General features: G+C 44.4%; 1 protein-coding gene across 1 annotated transcript; it reads left to right on the forward strand.

Annotated features, from left to right (window-relative positions):
- The first annotated feature begins 5,408 nt into the window (after window positions 1-5,408).
- On the forward strand, window positions 5,409-18,652 carry LOC127193897 (lysozyme-like protein 1). Its single transcript, XM_051151165.1, has 4 exons — window positions 5,409-5,547; window positions 6,029-6,187; window positions 17,814-17,892; window positions 18,583-18,652. The coding sequence occupies exons 1-4, from the start codon at window positions 5,409-5,411 to the stop codon at window positions 18,650-18,652; spliced, it is 447 nt and encodes a 148-aa protein (XP_051007122.1).
- Window positions 18,653-19,048: the final 396 nt, after the last annotated feature.

Here is a 19,048-nt window from a genome sequence, read left to right on the forward strand (position 1 = left end):
TGGTCGTGAGGACCAGTCTCCAGGGCAGTAGCACTGTCCACATCTCCCCTACGAGGATCATCTTTGCTGCATCTAGTTCCTTTCAATTATCGATAAAGCTATGCTATAAACTTGTTTAACTTTTTTATAAACACAATATTCGATTCACTTGAATAATACGTTACCTTAGAGTGGTTTGGCTTATACCATAAGACTTTGTCTAACTATGTAAGAAAACTACCCAGCCACTTTCCAAATGGGCCAAGTTACACTGAATTCTGACAGCAAGGAGTAAGTATTCCTTCTTCTTGGCTTTATTGGGCACAACCAGTTTGTTGTCAGCCATTTCATTTTCATTGAAGCCATAAGTAATTACAGTTTTTAAAATGACAGCAAAGATGATGGGAGCCATCCACTCAAGGGCCCAAGTGCTTTGCTACTTGCATATCATCTTTGATGCTCCTGTTTCAGATGGTTTTGCTCATTTCTTTCAAAGAAAAAATACACATGCATATATACAATATATTTTGGTCATATTCACCCTTCACATCCTCCCAAACTAACTCCTAGATCCATCCCCACCTCACCATCCCTTCCCAAGTTTGTGTCTTCCTTTAAAAAAAAAAGAAGAAGAATTCACCAGGTCTACATTGTGCAGCCTGTGTATTCAAGGATGCTGAGTCATCTCTTGAAGCATGATCACTCCACAGGGGGCCACACCCTTAAGGAAAACTGACTTTCCCCCAGTAACCATCAACTGTCAGTGGCTCCCAGTTAGGGGCGACATCTCAAGTGCCCCGCCCCAGGCCACACTGAAGGGTTGATGGCGTATCCTTGAGCAGGGCCTGTGCAGACAGCCGCTATAAGTTCATGTGGGCAGAGGAGCCTTCCTATCCAGAAGTCAGTGTCATTTTTGTCTTCTCTTACAATTTTTCTGCCTCCTCATTCATGACAGCTGCTGAGCATTTCGGGGTGGGGTGTGATAAAGATCCCTCACTTGTCACTGTTGATCATTTTTAATTGGGTTGGATGCTCGTCGTTGAATTTTAAGATGCACAATATTTATAGAATCTGGACTCAAAGCTTTTCATAGACATGCAATATGGAAATATTTTTTATAAATTGTGGCTAGTCTTTTCATTTTCTTAACAGCGTGTTTGTAAGGGGCTTTGATTTGGTCAAGTCCAGTTTATAATTATTTTTAATTACTTTATGAACTGAGTTTGCCAGTAAATTTTTAGGTATAATGCCCCCCCAAAGCACAAATTTAGAAGATTCTCAGTGTTAACAGACAGAAGTTTTACAATTTTTCTCTTTAAAAGTAGGTCATTGACCAGCTGTGAGTTATACCTTATGTGGAGCGCAGGTACATCTTCTTCACGCCTTCTGTCACTTCTGTTGTTGCTCGTAATCCACCTGCATCTCTTTCTCCACCCGCATCCTGCTGTGGCCTTCTGTGGTCTTGTGATGTGCTCTGTATCCTGTTCCATTATGTTGATCTTCTTCCAGGTATCCCACCTTAACTGTAGCAGCTTTGTGGGGACTTGGTTTTGGAGGTTTTACTGTTTTTGTTTGGTTTTTTTGGTTTTTGTTCTGTCATTGGTGTTTCGTTTTGTTTCTCAAGACAGGGTTTGTCTGTGTAGCCTTGTCTGTCCTGGACTTGCTTTGTAGACCAGGCTTCCCTTAAATTCCCAGAGATCCCCCTGCCTCTGCCTCCCTGAATTCTGGGATTATATGCATCTGGCTAGTTTTATGTTTGTTTGTTTGTTTGTTTGTTTGTTTGTTGAAGGGCCCACAGTGGGCCCTTCTATTTCATTATCTTGTCAGATTGCTTTTTAACTCTCAGTCATCTTTGCTGTCAGATATGTTTTAGGAGAACCTGGATGATATTTCTAAAGCCAGTTTCTGAAATTTTATCTGAGACTCTACTAAATATGAAAATCAAATCTTAATATAAGTTCATAAGACTGATGTGTCTTTTCTATTCATTTAGATTTTCTCTGATTCAATAGTACATAAACCTTGCATCCATTTCATTAGGTTTCATTTATATGCTCCACATCGTATGGTTATCATAAGTGGTGCCTTTACAGCTCTGTTTAGGACCATTGACATGTCAGTGGTTTGGATGAGAATGTCTCCTATAGTCTAGGTCCTTTAAATCAGTGGTCCCTGTTGTTGTCACTGTTTGAGTAGGTTAGGAGGTGTGGCCTTAGTGGGGGAAGTATATCAAAAGGGGTGGTTCAAAAGCCATATCTCTGTTGACTTTTCTGCTTCCTGCTTGTAATTTGAAAGGTCAGCTATCAGCTTTCAGCTCCCCTCAGCTTTCAGCCCTTAGCCTTCAGCTTCCAGCTCCAGTCACCACACCCTGCCACTTGCTTGCTGCCCTATGGATTCTAACCCTCTGGAACTATAAGTCCATACAAAGTCTTTCTTCCATAAATTGACTTAGCCATGGTGTGTTATCACAGAAATAGAAAAGTGACTAGTACAATATATAAAAGTAGCAATGGCTTTTGTACATTCTCCCCATAGCCTGCAGAGATGGTAAACGGGTATTTTAGAAATTAAAAAAAAAAAATCCTTAAGCTGTTCCTGTGGTCTGGCTGACTGGTAAAATTTGATTTGAAGTCTTATGAAGGGGGTTGGAGAATGCGCCTTCACTTCTTCTCCCATCACACACACACACACACACACACACACACACACACACACTTCTCAGAGCACCCACAAACAGAGTCCACATGTGAAAAGATGCTCATGCAACTTCGACTAGGGAAGCAGAAGCAAAGGTCCCACTGGGAACTGTAGGTCATTGCACACTGGCAACACTGCCATGCTTGATGTCACAGCGTGTGAGGCAGGCAGTGGGGGAGGAGTCCTGTCTCTTAATGTGAGTCCATATGGAAGGCAATCTGAGAATGTTAGATAATTGTAAACGATCAGCGCTTCTATTCCCAGGAATTTATCCTACAGACATTAGAGAAGGAAGAACAGTATGTGTGTGAGCTTATCCATTAATATGTTTATATTAGAAGAAAGAGACAGCTCCAGTACGCACAGAGATGAGCTGTTTATGTTAGCTCTGAACACTGTTGGATTATGCAGACTTAAAAGTAAATCTAGGCAAAATAGCTGCATTGCTGGCAGATGCAATTTAAGAGACTGTTATAATTAGCTTAGCACGACCAGCAACAAGCTTCTAACTAAAGCTGCGTGTCTCACAATTAACTTGGTGTACTTCCCATTGAAGCCTGGAGATAAATGGGCTAGAAACTAGGTCTTTTGTGTCCCGCCAATTTCAGTAACAATGAAAGAATGCTAATCACATTACAAGTGTGTTATTAGGTTTGAGAGTTTGTGCTCCTCTATAAATTGTGTTCCTGTCTTCTTAGATGCTGTTAACTTCTACTTGAATCCTCCTGGTCTTCTAAAACTATTTTATTAATTGCAGTTTGCTCTAAGCAAATAACTTATTTTATTAAACTCTTAAATGTTTATTTCACCTCTATCTTTTAAAACATAACTTATATGTGTTGATAGCTGATGGAGCATGAAAGTGTAGGAACCTGTAATTAGAATTCATTGGGATTCATGTTCACCTAGTGATGAGGGTTGAGATGAAGTGTAGAGATTGCCATTTCAGAAAGGCGAGCTCCGTTGCATGGAGGCCCTGGCTCAGCAGTCCAATGGAGCAGACTAGGAAGAATAAAAAGAGAGGCAGGTAGGTGCTCAACAAGACTGCTGAGAACTCCCAGTTCTAGAACCTTCCGGCAGCTGGAAACAAAGGACATAAGAATTCTCCCTTTGCCAAGGCTCCAGGAAAAGCCCCCACGAGTTAGTGAAGGATCTTGTGTACCTTGTGAGAATTAGAAATGGCTTCAGGGAATGCAGGAAGGTCCTGAGAACTACCACTCACTCACTGAGTAAGTAGAACCAGGGAAAGCAGGCTACAGCACCTGCCTCCTCAGGAAGAGAAGGAGGGTGTGCTTGGGGCTGTCTTTTCCGTGGCTATTTCCTTGATCTGTCTCAGAGCTGATTCTGGTGCAATGGATTAAATCTGACTTGATTTGTAGGCTCTGCATCTTACACATCAACCTGCCTCTTTGTACCTAGGGTAAAGCCACAGACCAACACATCTTCATTGAAGAGGCAGAGAGTATTGTAGATCTGCAGGCCTTTACACTCTGACATGGTTCTGGGGCTTGGCATTGCACTGTGGAAACAGCCAAGCATGCTATGGCACCATATGGGCAGACCCAGGTTTCAATAAAGCCTTACTTGGAAAAAAAATAGGTCTGGTTTGTGAACCTTGTCCTACATTGGTACCCAGTTGCCCCAGGGCTTAGAAACTGACAGCCCTGCTGCGATTCTCTGCTAGAGCCCTGTTTTCGACCTTGCCTCCTCCCAACTTGGGGCTCTAGCTCCACAGGAGTAACTAGTAGCTGGGGAAGACTCTAGGCAGGTGCAGAAACAATAATAGCCCAAAACTATACCAATCCTGAGTTAGTGACCAGAGTGGTTTTCAGAAATTTCACAGCTACTCCATTCCAACAAGTCCTGCTGCCTGAAGAAGGTCTTATTTGTCTGGGAGAAGATCTTGCTAGAAGCCAGTCACCAGCAAGAAAAGGTGACTCTTGCTTCTGCATCCCCTTTAAATAACATCACCCACTTCCCTCCTTGTCCCTGTTCCTGACCTCCCAACATCTCCCACTCATGGGACCCAGTGTCCTCTCTTCACTCCAATTCATCTGGCCAATACGTATAGGGACCTCAAATAGAGTAGTAGTGAAAGAGACCACTCCAAAAATACCCCATCCATTTGCAATGCCAGATGGGAGACTGGTATGTTTGAAGGAGTACCTCCCCATCCTGGAAGAGTTCCAAGCAAGAGAATGACAGAGTCTAGACCCTTCATCAAATCAGGAGGTTGATGTCTCCGTAGGCCTGCGAATGTCTCCTCTCTGACTGTAATAAAATAACTATGACTGCATATGTAAGGAACACTTCCTTCTGTGTGTTCTTTTCTATATGGGGAGACAATGGTGGAAATCTGATCCCCCCCCCCCCCCGCAGATGCCAGTGAGGGAGGATTCATTTGTGTTTGTCTGATTCTAAGGGCACAGCAGCAAACGCCTCTAGTGTTATTCCTGCCCTGTGCACTGTGTCTCGGTGATTTTTTTTCCTCTTTCCCTGATGGAGGTTCAGAATGGTTGAAAAACATACAAGGAGCCCCTCAGGCAGGGACGCCCACACCTGAAAGCCCTCAGGCAGAGGGGCCCACACCAGGAAGCCCTTGGACAGGGATATCCACACCAGGATTACTATACTCTAAAATTCTCATGGCTGGCAAGTGCTCTGAGGCTCAAACCAAGGTGTCTGACGCTCTCCTCATCTTTGGCAGGCTGTGCTTCCAAGTAGCCTTGGGGATGAAGGCTGTCGGCGTGTTGGCTCTGATTATCAGCCTCAGCATCGTCACGGAATCCAAAGTCTACACCCGATGTAAACTGGCAAAAATATTTGTGAAGGCCGGCCTGGACCATTATGGGGGATTTAGCCTTGGAAACTGTGAGATTCCTCCCCTGCCTCCTGCCTTCATCTATGCTTGGGTGTTTGTGTCTGCTGTGAGGTGTTACAGATCCCCTCCTTGGCCAAGCGCTACTACCAGAGATGTATGCTAGCTCTTCCCATGTTCTCCCAGCTGTCACACTCTTAGGCTTCTCTCCTTTCCCCCTGACCCTTGGTTCTTCATTGCTACAGTCTAGTGATCATGGCCCCAGGGAGGGAACAGAACCATGCTGCCCGTCCCAGTGTGTGGAGTAGGCTGGGCTTCCCTGGATGAGACTTAGCTACTGGCTACTGTGCAGGTTCTGGTGTGGGACCCCTGCTCCTGTACGCATCCCTGTGTCCTGACATTTTTCATTTGTGCATCCTGCCCAAACGTCTGCCGGGAGGAGGCCGTTGGGTAGCGTATATGGAGAACTTTCCACCACAGGGCAGGCTGAGACAAAGGACTGCGGTTCCCTTACGTCTTTCTCTCCTCATTTAGGGATCTGTATGGCGTATTACGAGAGCCACTACAACACCACGGTCCAGAACACCCTGGGGGATGGGAGCATTGACTATGGCATTTTCCAGATAAACAGCTTCACGTGGTGCAGGAACGCAAACGTGCAACAGAACAACCGCTGCCACGTTGCCTGCTCAGGTACCGTTTCTGATTGTCCAGACTCATCAATTCCAGGGCAAAGATAAGACTGCGGATCACAGGAGACACACCTGTGTCTGCTTTAAAACCCAGAGGTCATATTGACAAAGAGCCTGTTCTGGGGCGAGCAGATGACTCCAAGTCTCTCCTGGGTGTGCGTGTACAAATGTCCTGCAAGGGTGGCTTTCAGTAAGCCCTCCAGGAAAATGGGGTTGAACCAATGACCTGGGTCTTTAGTGGACTGAAACATTTCAGTTTTCAAAGGGAATGGAAAACATTCCTAGCCAAGCACATACCAGAACGATGCTCTCTGTGCACTGAACTCTGTCCCTTTGAGTGGATTAAGACAAATGGGCTCCATTTCCATCTCTTAATGAGAAGAAATTAAACTAGGATTCTCTGCCTGCTTCCGTTATGCAAGGGACACATGTGCAACTAACATGAGAGTGTAAAACAATGAAACACAGCAGGTATGAGCTCTGCTTTACCAAGCCTCACCCAATGATCAAGAGATTTTGTGCTCATACAAAAACTACCTCCATGGCTGGGCAGGAGGAAACCAACTGATGTGGGCTCCCGAGGAAAAATTACATTTTAAGAAGTTCAAGGCCTAGGGATCTGTTGAATAGTACTTGCCCGGCATGTTGGAGACCCTGCGGTCAACCCCTAGCTCCACGGGGCAACAATGAAAACAGGCTTTATGGAAAGCTCTAATACGGGACTTGGTAGATATACCAGATTTGAGAATCCAGAGCAGAGAAGGGTCACTCTAGGCAAAGCAAATAGCAAAACGCAGAACAAAACAAAAACAAAAACTTCACATGGGGATGTTTAGGGGTGGGAGAGTAATGAGATATTCTTCCAATGGGGAAGGAAAGAAAACTAAAGAACCACAGAGAATGTGGCAGGAAAGGCTGGCAACTGCTGTTGGAGGGGCTGGTGGCAGCTGGACTACAAAAAAGTGATTTGCAAGAAGGAATGAAGTAGGTTAAAGAAGATGTCCCTAAGGATCGCTGCAGTGACTGTCATGAGAGGCGAGTCCTCAGTGGTGGTCATAGCATAGCAGGAGACGCTGGAGAAGAGAAGGAGAGCCATGAAGCAGGCAGGAGGGATCTCTCGCCCTATTTCATTCACTGATGTATTTATTCCCAAGAACACTCTCTGGCTATTATTCCTGAGAATGCTATCTGGGTATTTTTGGTGCTCAATAAGCATTCACTTTTTAAGGACGTAAGCAGAAGGATTGAAGGACAGGGTTGAATTTGGTCAGACATTACTCTGGGCCAAAGTCTTTGGGAGCAGAAAATAAACTGTGCTTTCACTGATTTTTGCTATATCAAAGGCAAGCAGTAATTTGGTTGCCTGGACAGAGAACTGAATCACTCATGAAATTATCTAGTGAATTGCCCATACTCTGCATTAATACAGCATGGTCACAGCCTTCTGAGGCAAATCACCAAGCTCGTTACTAGCCCTTGATAGAAAACATAATTGTAGCCCGGCGATCATGGTTCATGCCTTTAATCCCAGCACTCCGGAGGCAGAGGCAAGTGAATCACTGTGAGTTCAAGGCCAGCCTGGTCTACAAAGCAAGTCCAGGACAGTCAAGGTTACACAGAGAAACCCTGTCTGGAAAAAAAAACAAAAAGAAAAAAGAAAGCATAATTGTGTCAGGCCCCAGATCTGCTTCTTTTCCTGGACTCTAGTGTTTTCTTCTGGATCCATTCAAAATGAATCTGTGTTATCTTATAGTCAGGGGCTATTGATGGCCAGCAGAAAAATTCTTTTTTGTTTTTTTGTTTGTTTGCTTGCTTGTTTGTTTTTTATCTTCTAGGCTAAATCCATCTGCGTCTTTATCTTCCTGCAGATAAGACCTTTCAACACTCCTAGGTCTAGGTCAACCTCAGCACTCTGTAATAGCTTGCTGCCAGGGACTTCCAATCAGGTGTGATCAGTAGTCCTGGGCATTTTCTGCACCCAGAGATGTTCCGGAATGTTTCTTCTCTGTTTAGGTTCATTTCAATTATTGACTTGATTGGTTTGAGAAACAGCTAGAGAACTAATGAGTCACACCTCTGAGCGTGTCTGTGGGGGTATTTGCTGAGAAGTCTAAGTCAGCAAGAAAGATGTGGGCAGCTCCCTCCCTTAGATGGAATAAAAAAGAGTGAAAGGGCCCAGGGTAGTGGTACTCACTTTTAATCCCAGCACACAAAGGTGTCAGAGGCAGATGGATCTCTGTGAGTTCCAGGGCAGCCAGAGCTACATAGTGAGACCCTGACTTGGGGGGGAGGAAGAAGAAGAAAGAAAAGGGGTGTGCATGAAAGGAGAAAGGAGTTGAGCGGCAGCAGCCACTGCCGCCGCCGCCACTGCCACCGCAACAGCATCATCTATCTCTCTGTGTGAGCCAGCGCATGACTGTAGCCCAGCCGATGCCACTCTGCCCTTCACAGCTTGTGCTTCATTGCCATGTTGCTTAGGGTCATGAAGCTTGGGGTCAGTTGTTTGGGCAGCTATAGAAAAGCAGAGCACCCCATCCCTACTTGACGGTCACTGTGCTCATCAGCAGTCATTGATAAAGCTAGAACGAGGAATAAAGGAATGTCTTGGAACAGACCGGGGAAGAACTTTTGTAACTTAATTGCTCAGGGCAGAAAGGCTTGAAGGGCTAGAGAAGAAAACTGCCATGAGGACATCTTGAATAGCAACATGGGAGAAAGAGGGCGATGTGACAAGAGCGTGAACAATATCGCAAAATACAAGGGTATGAGCCCTGACCGGAGAGAGAAGAAGTGCCAAACACTTTCGTAAGTTCCCAACTCCACCCACAGCACAACATACCCCAAAATACCCACACTAAAGGCTAGGACTGCAGCACATGAGGCCTACAGCGTGCTCACATGATGGAGGCTCCCTCTCAGGCGCAGCCCCCCAAAACTCCAGGACAGCAAAGAGAAATGAAATCCACTGTGTTTCCACTAAGAAAAGGACGCATGTGGTCCATACAAAGACTAAGCAATGTAAAATTTATCAACTGCAACACTGTTAGTAGAGGAAAAAAATGTTCAAAATTCTGAAGGAGAATAACTTTCAACAGAAATTCCTTCATCAGCCAACTCATCAGTACATTTGAGTATCATGAATATATTTTTAGACAAGTTGTTCAAAACTAAAAACTTCACCTTTTATATCATGTGGTGTCCTGACTTCACAGAAAACTCAAGGTTGATTAATTACGGAAAAATTAATGTTTTTATTAATTCTTTGAGAATGTCATAGTTTATTTTAATCATATTCTCCTTCTGCCCCAACTTCTTCTAGATATACCCTCTCCATCTGCCCTCCCTACACACTCACCTTTCCCTTTATTTCTTCATTTTTCTTCTATCTTTCTCTTTCTTTCTTTTTTTTTTTTCTTCATTTCTTTCTTCCTTTCTTCCTTTGCTCAATGAGTCCAGTCTGTAATGTCCAACTAACTAGCCTTAGAAGAGGGGTCTAGAGTGTGGTTGACATATCAGGAGTCACATCATTGAAGAAAATGAGCTCTCCCAGAAGCTATCAAGCTGAGTTCCTCAGCTCACGGTGATATATCATGCCCACCTCCACTGTCCATGTGGGGACTTGTTTTCTGACTTGAGCCTGCCCAGCCTTATCCATATTGTCACAGCTGCTATAAATAGTCCAGATCGCTATTGCCCTGTTGTGTCCAAAAGAAAAGTGTTCCCTTGAAGTTTTCCCCTGGCTCTTACAGAATTTCTCACCCTTCTTCTGTGAAGACCCCCTCAATGAGGGGGTGTGGTATGGTTACCCCATTGAGGGCTGAGCCCTACAGTTTTCCATTTCTTCATGTTCACAGGTTGAGGGTCTCAATATCAATTGCCATCTGCTGCAAAGGGAAGCTTCTCTGATGAGGGCTGAGTGATGGTCTGCTCTCCGAGCACAGTAACAAGCCATTAGGAGTCATTTTCATCCTGTGTTCACTTAGCACGGTATTAATATTGGGCTGTCCCTAGGGCCTATGACATATCTACCCGTAGATTCTCAGTTGTGGCAGCAGTGCCAGGTATGGCTTTCATCTATGGAGTGGCCTTAGAGCCCATCCGAACGTGGTTGATTACTTCCACAACATCCGTGCCACTATTTTACCAGTGGGCGTATCTTGTCAGGCTGGTCGTTACTACAGCTTACAGGATAGGATTTCGATCACTCTCTTCCCCCAGCAGTATGCATAACACCTCTGGCAATCTAGAAAAAAATTAACCAAACTGCTAATGAGTGGGTGATCTTTTTATAAGGAAATGAGGACGGTGATGTGGGTGACTGGGAACAGCAGGCATTGCCATCACCTGACCTAGAGCAAAATGAACTCAGGGCTGTGACCACTTTCTCACTGGAGACTCTGTGGAGGGGACAGCTATGTCAAGTGACCTAAAGAAAACAATCTAGAGGGGGATTATCTCAGGCTCACTGTCCTCCCTCCCTCCCTCCCTCCGTCCCTCCCTCCATCCCTCCCTCCCTCCCTCCCTCTCTCCCTCCATCCCTCCCTCACTGCTGTTCACTTTGACTTAAACTGTGGGAAGTCAGAGGACACGCAAGTCTATTGTATTTGTTTGCCAATGCACAGATCACAGGGATGGCAGATATGGAGGAAGATTCCAGCACAGCGCCCATATCATTTTCTAATAACACTCACAGGAGGTTTTTCACCAACCAGATAAGTTAAAGCAAGAAAAACAAAGACACAAATCAGGAAAAGAAAGGTGAAAGGGATCCAGCAACCAGAAGCTCAGCAAAGGAGAAAGGCCAGTGGAAGGGATGCTCAGCATGGCCAGGGAGTGTATATGATCTATACAGGTTCCAGCCTGCAAGACTGATCTTTGCTCTTGAACGCAATTTGTCTCCATGACAAACAAGAATTTAGAAAGCTTGGGTACTCTGTAGTTTTCAGCTGGATGTTCCAAAGTGTCTCTTATGTCTTATCTTAGCTCTGTCAAGAGCGAGGAAGGCATTCTTAAATGAGTGGCACTTGCAGTTTTGTTTCTTTTTCTAGTATATGAGTTTCTGAAGCTCTGCTAGGAGGTGCATGCTTATTGATGATGGTGGTCTTCCCAAGGGGTTATCCCTGCTCTCACTAGAGTCCGTGCCTCCCCTTAGCCAGGGTACCAGCTCTCACACAGACACTGTAGAATAGTGTGATAGTAGCTCCAGCTTCCTCTGGGATGTGTCTACATGATCAATTTCCTTCTATTTTTTACTCATCTATGTCCGAGTGCTAAAAGTGTGTTTTTATAGGCAGAACACGGTTAGCTTTTATGTCCTTTCTGGCAGTCACTGCTTCATATTGGTTGGACCAAGGTAGCAACTGCTTTCCTAAAGGGCCGTACAGTAATACTTTACTTAGGCTTTGCAGGCCATAGGGCTTCAGTTGTGGTTACAAAGTGATGATGTCGTGTGAGAACAGCCAAAAATATGTAAATGGCTGGGCCTGGCTACTTCAAAAAGACTTTATTTTAAAACAGGCATGGGGAGTGGGATTAGTAGGCAAAGTGCTTCCTATGCAAATATGAACATCTAAGTTTGGACCCCAGAATCCAACATAAAAACCCTGGGTGCAATCCCAGTGGCCGGAAGAGAAGAGGACCCTGGGGCCTTGCTAATTGCTGTGTACTACAGCATTTGTTCTGGGATCCGTTTGCTCCTGCTACCTTTTGAATTAATTAGATGTTTTTCATAGCTCTCTGGTTTGTTTGTTTTTGCACCCCTGGCTTGTTTTGCTTTTAGTAGTTGTCTGCTGTTTAAGTGGGATCCTTGCGTTATAGTGCTCTCTCTCTCTCTCTCTCTCTCTCTCTCTCTCTCTCTCTCTCTCTCTCTCTCTCTCTCTCTCTCTCTCCCTCTCCCTCTCCCTCTCCCTCTCCCTCTCCCTCTCCCTCTCCCTCTCTGGACTGTTTCACACCTCATGAATTTCATTATTTTCCATTTAAATACTTACCTGACAGGCCACTTTATACTGAGGAGACAGCTTTCACTGCATTCTGCTGGTGCTCCCCCTTCAGGGTCCTTCCTTCCTGCTGGAGGCCTTTGGGCAGTCAGGGGGCATTCATTCTCAGTCAGCCTTCAACTGTTCCTCGTTTCCTGGTAGAGGCTCCTAACACGCATGCCCAGCTTCCTTTGCTTGAAAGTGTCTCTCTCATTTTCATTCTTGAGATATTTTATGTATAACTAAATGTATTTCTACATAGTACACATGTAGGAATAAAATGCCTCAAAAGTAAAGTTGTGTGTATAAATATGCATTTCTGTATATACATGTAATTCTAGGCCAGAAGGAAAAATCTGACTGCTCTTCAGGAAGAAGCTTCGTTTAGATTCTGACTTGGATTCCCCTTACCTGCTGAGTGCTCTCTAACCACTCACTGAATTCCTTCTTTCCTTTGTCCTATTTCGGTACTTTCAACTGATTGTTCAAAGTCTGCCTTCAGATTCGCTGGTTATTTTTCCTAAAGTGTCTAATGTATCAAATGCAAATCCCATACCTTGTTTTCATCTAGTGGTAGGGAATTCTTTTATACACCATATTATATCCTATTTTTTCTCTTCCCGTGGACTATTTTATCTTTATCATGGATTATGTGTTGACATGTAGTTCTTCTTGGCTACTAGAGGGTGTGTTTAAGTAGCCGTAGTGGATGTCTGGCTTGTTGCTCCTGTAAGGAGGGAGGAATTCTGACAAGTAACTGAGTTCATCTTTAAACACCACGACAGAGTTCTAGACTATTTTATGAGCACTGGCTCCTTCTCTTATCAAAGCTTGACTTTCCTGGTCTTTGTCTGCAATGTCTTCATAGAGGTTCTGTGAGGTCTCTTCCTCCTGAGTAGCCAGAAAGAAGGGAAGTTTGCCAGTCTGCTGAAGCCTGCTGTTTTCTGGCTCCAGGGCATTTGTTCCTGCTTGGCCCAGAGAGTCAGACCCTCGGCTCACCCAGATTGTTTCAGGAGGGCCCCTCCTGCCTCTCAGATACTTCTGCAAAATCTTGCTCCAGAGCATCTGATCTATCTTGGTTTTCACCAACCTATTTATTGTGCTTGTTCCAAGGGGCTTCTGGGCCGCTGCTTTCTCTCTTAAAGGTCAATTCTGTGCCATCAGGTGTCCAATGTTTCAATCTTTTTCCAGGGACTGCAGGAAAGAAAATTCTTGTTGCTATCACAAATATGCTGGACTTGCTGTGCACTTAATACTGTTCAACTTGCTTCCAATTAAGCAAGTCTCAGGAAATGCAAGAGAATCCTCGTGTAGGGAGCTAAAGTGGGTTTTTAGACGCAGCTTTAAAATAGAAACAGGATGTTGGCTTCATACCTTAATCAGCCTCCAGTTACTGGTCTACCTCAGCCTTGGGCCAGAAGAGCAGTAATTGAGAACGATGTCCTTCTGTCTATACTGTAGACACATAGGGACACTGTTGTTCAACCCTAGAAACCAGTTGGCAGTAGGCATGGTACAAGGTACGTGACATGCCCTCCATGGACGGTGTAGGCTTCATGCCACTTCAGAACTTATACAGTAGTTTTCATTTCAAAACGGTGTTTCCAAAATCCTCACCTCCCTTCTTCAAACCACTCAGACAGAATTTATTTTTATGTGTTTGCTGTCACTTCAATGTGTTCCCCATGCGGCCTATGACATGGACTCTGTTCTAGCTTTTGGCCACTTCAAGCTAACCGGGCTGCCTTGCCTGGCCTCGGTGGATGAGGAGGAGCTCAGTCCCGATGTGAGTTGATGTGCTGAGGTGGTTTGGTGGTAGGGATCCCTTTTTCTGAGGACAAGGGAAGGGGGTGCTAGCAGAAAGGAAACGGGAGGGAGGGACTGGGAAGGGAGAAAGGGAGGGATGGACTACAATCGGGATGTAAAGTGAATATATAAATTAAAAATAAAGCATAAAATTAAATAAATAAACCTGTTCCCCAAAAGTTTATACATTAGAAACAATCATAAAATTCATATGGCTGGCATTTTAAAGTGGGGTATTTGAAAACAGTTCAGGTTAGATGCGGGTGGAGGATGGGGACCCTATCTTGACAGTAGTGGCTTTATAGGATAGGGACCAAGGCCTGAGTGAACATTCCTGCTCTGCCTTCCAAGTAAGGTCCTCTGTCATGTGCGTTCACCAGCAGATTCCATAAACATGGCCTAAACAAAATTCTCTTCTTTATAAACTATTTAGTCCTGGACATTTTGTTAGGGCACCAGAAGATGAACTAAGAAAAATATTCATATATATAAATTAAACACATAAACAAATATATACACATATATTTGTACATATATACATAAATATGTGAACCATTTATGAATTTCTTGACATAATGGCAGTCTTTATTTTTCTTTCAAAACACAAGCTTTGCAATTGAGAGATAGTTACAGGAAAGGTGATTTCTGATATCTCTGTATAGTGTAGACCATGTGTTCTACTCTTTTTTTTTTAAAATATGTTTTTCCTTTTTATTAATTCATTCATATCACATCTCAATTGTTATCCGGTCCATTGTATACTCTCATCCCTCCCTCCCTCCTGCTTTCTCCTTATTCCCCTCCCCTATGACTGTGACTGATGGGGACCTCCTCCCCCTGTATATGCTCATAGGGTATCAAGTCTCTTCTTTGTAGCCTGCCATCCTTCCTCTGAATGCCACCAGGCCTCCCTAGAAAGTTTTCACTTATGTATTCTACTCTTATTCCTCACTGGCCAGGCAGCTAAGCTGGCCTTTTTTCCTTCAGAGAAGAGATAGAGTTGTAAGCCAGGACCGAGGAAGTTGCAATTATTTGGGAGGCAGAGGAGGCATGGGGACTTTGACATGCACTAACTGTCACTGCTGTATTCTGTTGTTGAATGTAAACTATTCCACTACACACCACTCCTGAGGAATGGTTCCTATCCCTGTTTGACTGCACAGAATTGTCTATTTAAGAGAAATTGGGCAGAAACAGTTGTTGGCATGAATCCTTCTAAAAGCCTGCTGCCTCCCTAATGTCTGCCCTCTGCTGCCCCTCTGTGGTGATTTCACTGTGTTCCAGGGTCTCAGCTCTGCATCTGCTTCTTTGTCTCTTGTCCCCAGACTTCCTAAACACTGAGATAATCCAGTCGTCTCCAAGAGACTTTTACTTTATTTTATTATAATCATTATCATTATTATTTAATTTATAAACAGTATCAGTTTCCCATCATCCCAAATAGGCTCACACTTACCCTGTATAGCTAAGGCTGACCTTGAACTCATAACCTTCTTGCCTGTACCTCCCAAGAGCTAGAATTACAGGCATGCACCTCCACACTCATCTCTAAAGAGCCCCTTTGAAACACCCTGACCACACTGACAAACAACTTCCTCTGTGGTATCCCCTTCCCTCTGTGAGGAAGCCCTGTCTAGGGTTCAGACTGTCTTCTAAGACTGAATCTTGCTCCGGGTCACATAAGTGGGATATACTCCTGTCACAGAATAATGGCAGGGTCCTCCTCACAATGTATAATGTTCCTGTCTCACCTCTTGAGGCACCACCAATGCCACTTATTCTAGGATTTCTCCAGCCAGCCACTTCCAAACACACTGGGCTCACTGACTGGGCTTGTGGCTTCACAGGGACAAGGTATCTGCTAAAGTAAATGTTGTGAGGAGTAGCGGCAGCCTTCATAAAGATGCTTACTGTTCACCTGACACAGTAAAAGTTACGTTAGCAGAGTCACCTGATGGAGTGTGTAGACGTGCGTTTCAGGCAACACAACTTGCTTCTCTTGGTGACACTGAACTAAATGCAATGGTTTGTAGGCCCTGCTTCAGCTGTTCTTGCCTCCAGATCAACTCTTTTTTTCTTGTTTTAAATCAAAATCAAAATAAGCCACATTTTGAATACATTTACTTGGAGGAAATGTCACTGCCTTAGTCTTCTGAGAAAAGTAATAACACTAAAAGTAAACCAGCACGAGGAAGGAAAAAAATCCACTTCTAGCAAACTTACAAACAATGTTCTGTCGTGTCTTATTAAAACGTGACATTTCAAGTCAATATTTCTTCTTTCTGGTTATTTTTTTTCTGATAGTCAGAACAATGCATTTCTGTTGTAAAATACTTGAGGATGTGCAGCAATGACACCAAAGCATTGGCGCCCACATCTGAGAACAAAGCCCCACTGAGATGCTGGCGGGGCCACTGCGGTCTTTTTTCTAAAGCTGTCCAATAAGATTGTATAAAGGTAGACCTGTCTTCTGCATCATGTGATGGGAGAGCCACCAGACAGTGAAGCAGCTGAAATTTAGTGAAGAAGCTGAGGCTTTGCGTGCGTTCAGTGTTATGTTTGCTGTGTGTTGTCCTTTCCAGCCTTGTATAAGTATAATTCACAAAACCCCATGTAAAGAATATGTAAAATGTGATGGTATATATACATATGTAGAAACTACACTCAGCTACTGGCATGTTCGTAGTTACTGAATGTGTGTGTGTGCTTTGTGGTGTGGGAAGAGTATGTATTGTGTGAGTATGAGGGTTACATTTATATATGGTGTGATATTTGTATGGCATCTGTGTTTTTTATATGTGTGCATACTGTGTGTGTGTGTGTGTGTTCTGTATATTTATGTGGTATAAATATTGGGTGTGAGCTGGTATGGGTAGAGGAGACTGTGTCTGTCTGTCTGTGTGTGTGTGTGTGTGTGTGTGTGTGTGTGCGCATGTGTGTTATGATGAAGTATTAACTACCTAATCATTATGTAGTGCCCTGAATCTCCAAAACCCTTGCATCTTGCATTAGCAACCCTGACTCTAGCAACCTAGATTCTGTCCTCAGATCTGCACCTGGAGAACCTACTTGCTATGGAAGTGATGTTAGACTTTTCATATTTGTTTGGCTTTTTCTGTCATATTTATGTCAAGGAGGTTTGGAGACCACTTCCAGGGAAACTAGGAAAACACACTGGCCTCAACAATCAACTGAAATATTTTGATTGACAAAGTAATAAAGGATGGAGCATTTGTCTTAAAACTTTGCATTTTCTTCACATGAAAAGCACCTTGGATAATTCTTTTAATGCACAAACTGGAAATTTACAGCAGACGAAAGCTTCCTCTTTACCAATAGAGATGGTGTAGATGTCAAACTGGCCTGAGTGTATGCCATTGCCCTGCCTTGCATGCGTATTTCTACAGGACAATAAAAAATCAGAACTGCAGGGCTGGAGAGACTGCTGCATAGTGAAGAGCTCTTGATGCTCTTCCAGAGACTCCTGGGCTTAGTTCCTGGTAGCTGTAGAGGATCTGGCATGCCCTGCTGGCCCCCTCAGGTACCAGCACCCATGGTGCACACACCGCCACAAATAAAAAACATTACAATTGTTTTATTTTTTTTTAATGCTCTCTCTCTAAATGCACTTCCCCAAACTTTTCAGAACTATAGAATCCTCGAGTAGCCCAAGGTGAGGACAGTCTTGAAAACAGAAGATGTGGTTTTGGTGAGAAAGTCATGTTTCCCTGTAAGGAAAGTCACCATTCTTTCGAGCTGCTTCCAGAGAATTCCAGAAGCTCTGGAGTAAGGACGCCTCAGACAGCAAAAGCCCCGACTGACCCTTACACTTCCTTTTCTTTACAGCCTTGATCACTGATGACCTCACAGATGCCATTCTCTGTGCCAAGAAAATTGTTAAAGAGACACAAGGGATGAACTACTGGTGAGTGTTTCCCTGGGATATTCGGGCGGGCCTGGGTAGGACCCGGTACGTCTACTCATTGTGGCTAGGGCGGACATGGAAAACGAGTGATCCAAACAAGGGGCCTGGGTGTCTTTATATTCATTCCCATGCGAGAGAGGGTCCCGAGGAGCAAGAACAAGCAGCAAACACGGGGAAAGCCTTGACTTCTCGTGAAAGGAAGGAGTCTGTCGCAGACCAGGGGCCTGAAGCCTGGCTCTGCTCTGGATTCATGTGACATCGAGGCTGCAGTGATAGTTGGTGGAGAAAGATAATTAGCAGCGGTGCAGATGAAATGCCCCTTCTGTAAATGACAACTCTGAAGAAGCCTCGCCTAAGGCCGAGCAGGGTCCACTTGTGGACACGCGTCTTTCATCTCTGTGGCTGTATTTCGAATGCGCACTGCGCATCACGCTGCCCATTCGGTAGTTCAGAGCGATCCATCCTTACACAGCTCCTTTGGCTGTGGGTGAGGCAAGCAGAGCCTAAGAGAAAATGGGGGTGAGGGTAGAAGGACACGGAAGGCTTAACTGAGACAGAAGAGTGAAATCTTCAGCTGTCAGGAGCAGGTTAAGCACTGACCACCCCCCCGCCCCGCCCTCCGGAGGTCACACCTCAGGTCACGTGGGTTGGCGTTCTTCTTCTGCCGGTTCATTCTCATCTCCTCCTCAGGCAGGGCTGGAAGAAACACTGTGAGGGCAAAGACATGTCTGAGTGGAAGAGAGGATGTGAGGTTTCCTGATCCGGAGCAGGTGCAAGGTGCTTTGCTGCCACTATCCAGATCTGCAATGCAATGCACATCCCTTTCCCTCACCATGCTGGAGGCTGGAATCCAGGCTGTATTTTAAAGAAATAAATATTTCCATTTATATGTCTTCACGTCTTCACTTCCCCCTGACTTGAGTCCAAAGATGTCATAATAACTTGATGAGGTTAATTAAGGCTTGGAAAAAATCATCTCTGGAATGTAGAAGGCCTAGAGAGAATAAACTTTCCTTCTTTGCTCTAAAGATCCCCAAGTATGTAGCCCTGTGTGTCTGTCCATTCAAAAATGAGACTTTTGAAGGTCAAAAGTAGCACACGGTAAGGATCCCTAAGAAGGCCGCTAGCCATTTGTCAAGTCCTACATCTCCATAGA

Source organism: Acomys russatus, chromosome 9 (genome assembly GCF_903995435.1).
Source record: "Acomys russatus chromosome 9, mAcoRus1.1, whole genome shotgun sequence".
Lineage (NCBI taxonomy): Eukaryota > Metazoa > Chordata > Mammalia > Rodentia > Muridae > Acomys > Acomys russatus.

What these genes read in the sequence shown, in the direction of transcription:
- LOC127193897 (XM_051151165.1), top strand. Translation starts at nt 5,409, where the DNA reads ATGAAGGCTGTCGGCGTGTTGGCTCTGATTATCAGCCTCAGCATCGTC. An exon ending in CTGCCACGTTGCCTGCTCAG is followed by an intron (nt 6,188 to 17,813) that starts GTACCGTTTCTG and finishes TTTTCTTTACAG; the next exon opens with CCTTGATCACTGATGACCTC. An exon ending in ACACAAGGGATGAACTACTG is followed by an intron (nt 17,893 to 18,582) that starts GTGAGTGTTTCC and finishes TCTCCTCCTCAG; the next exon opens with GCAGGGCTGGAAGAAACACT.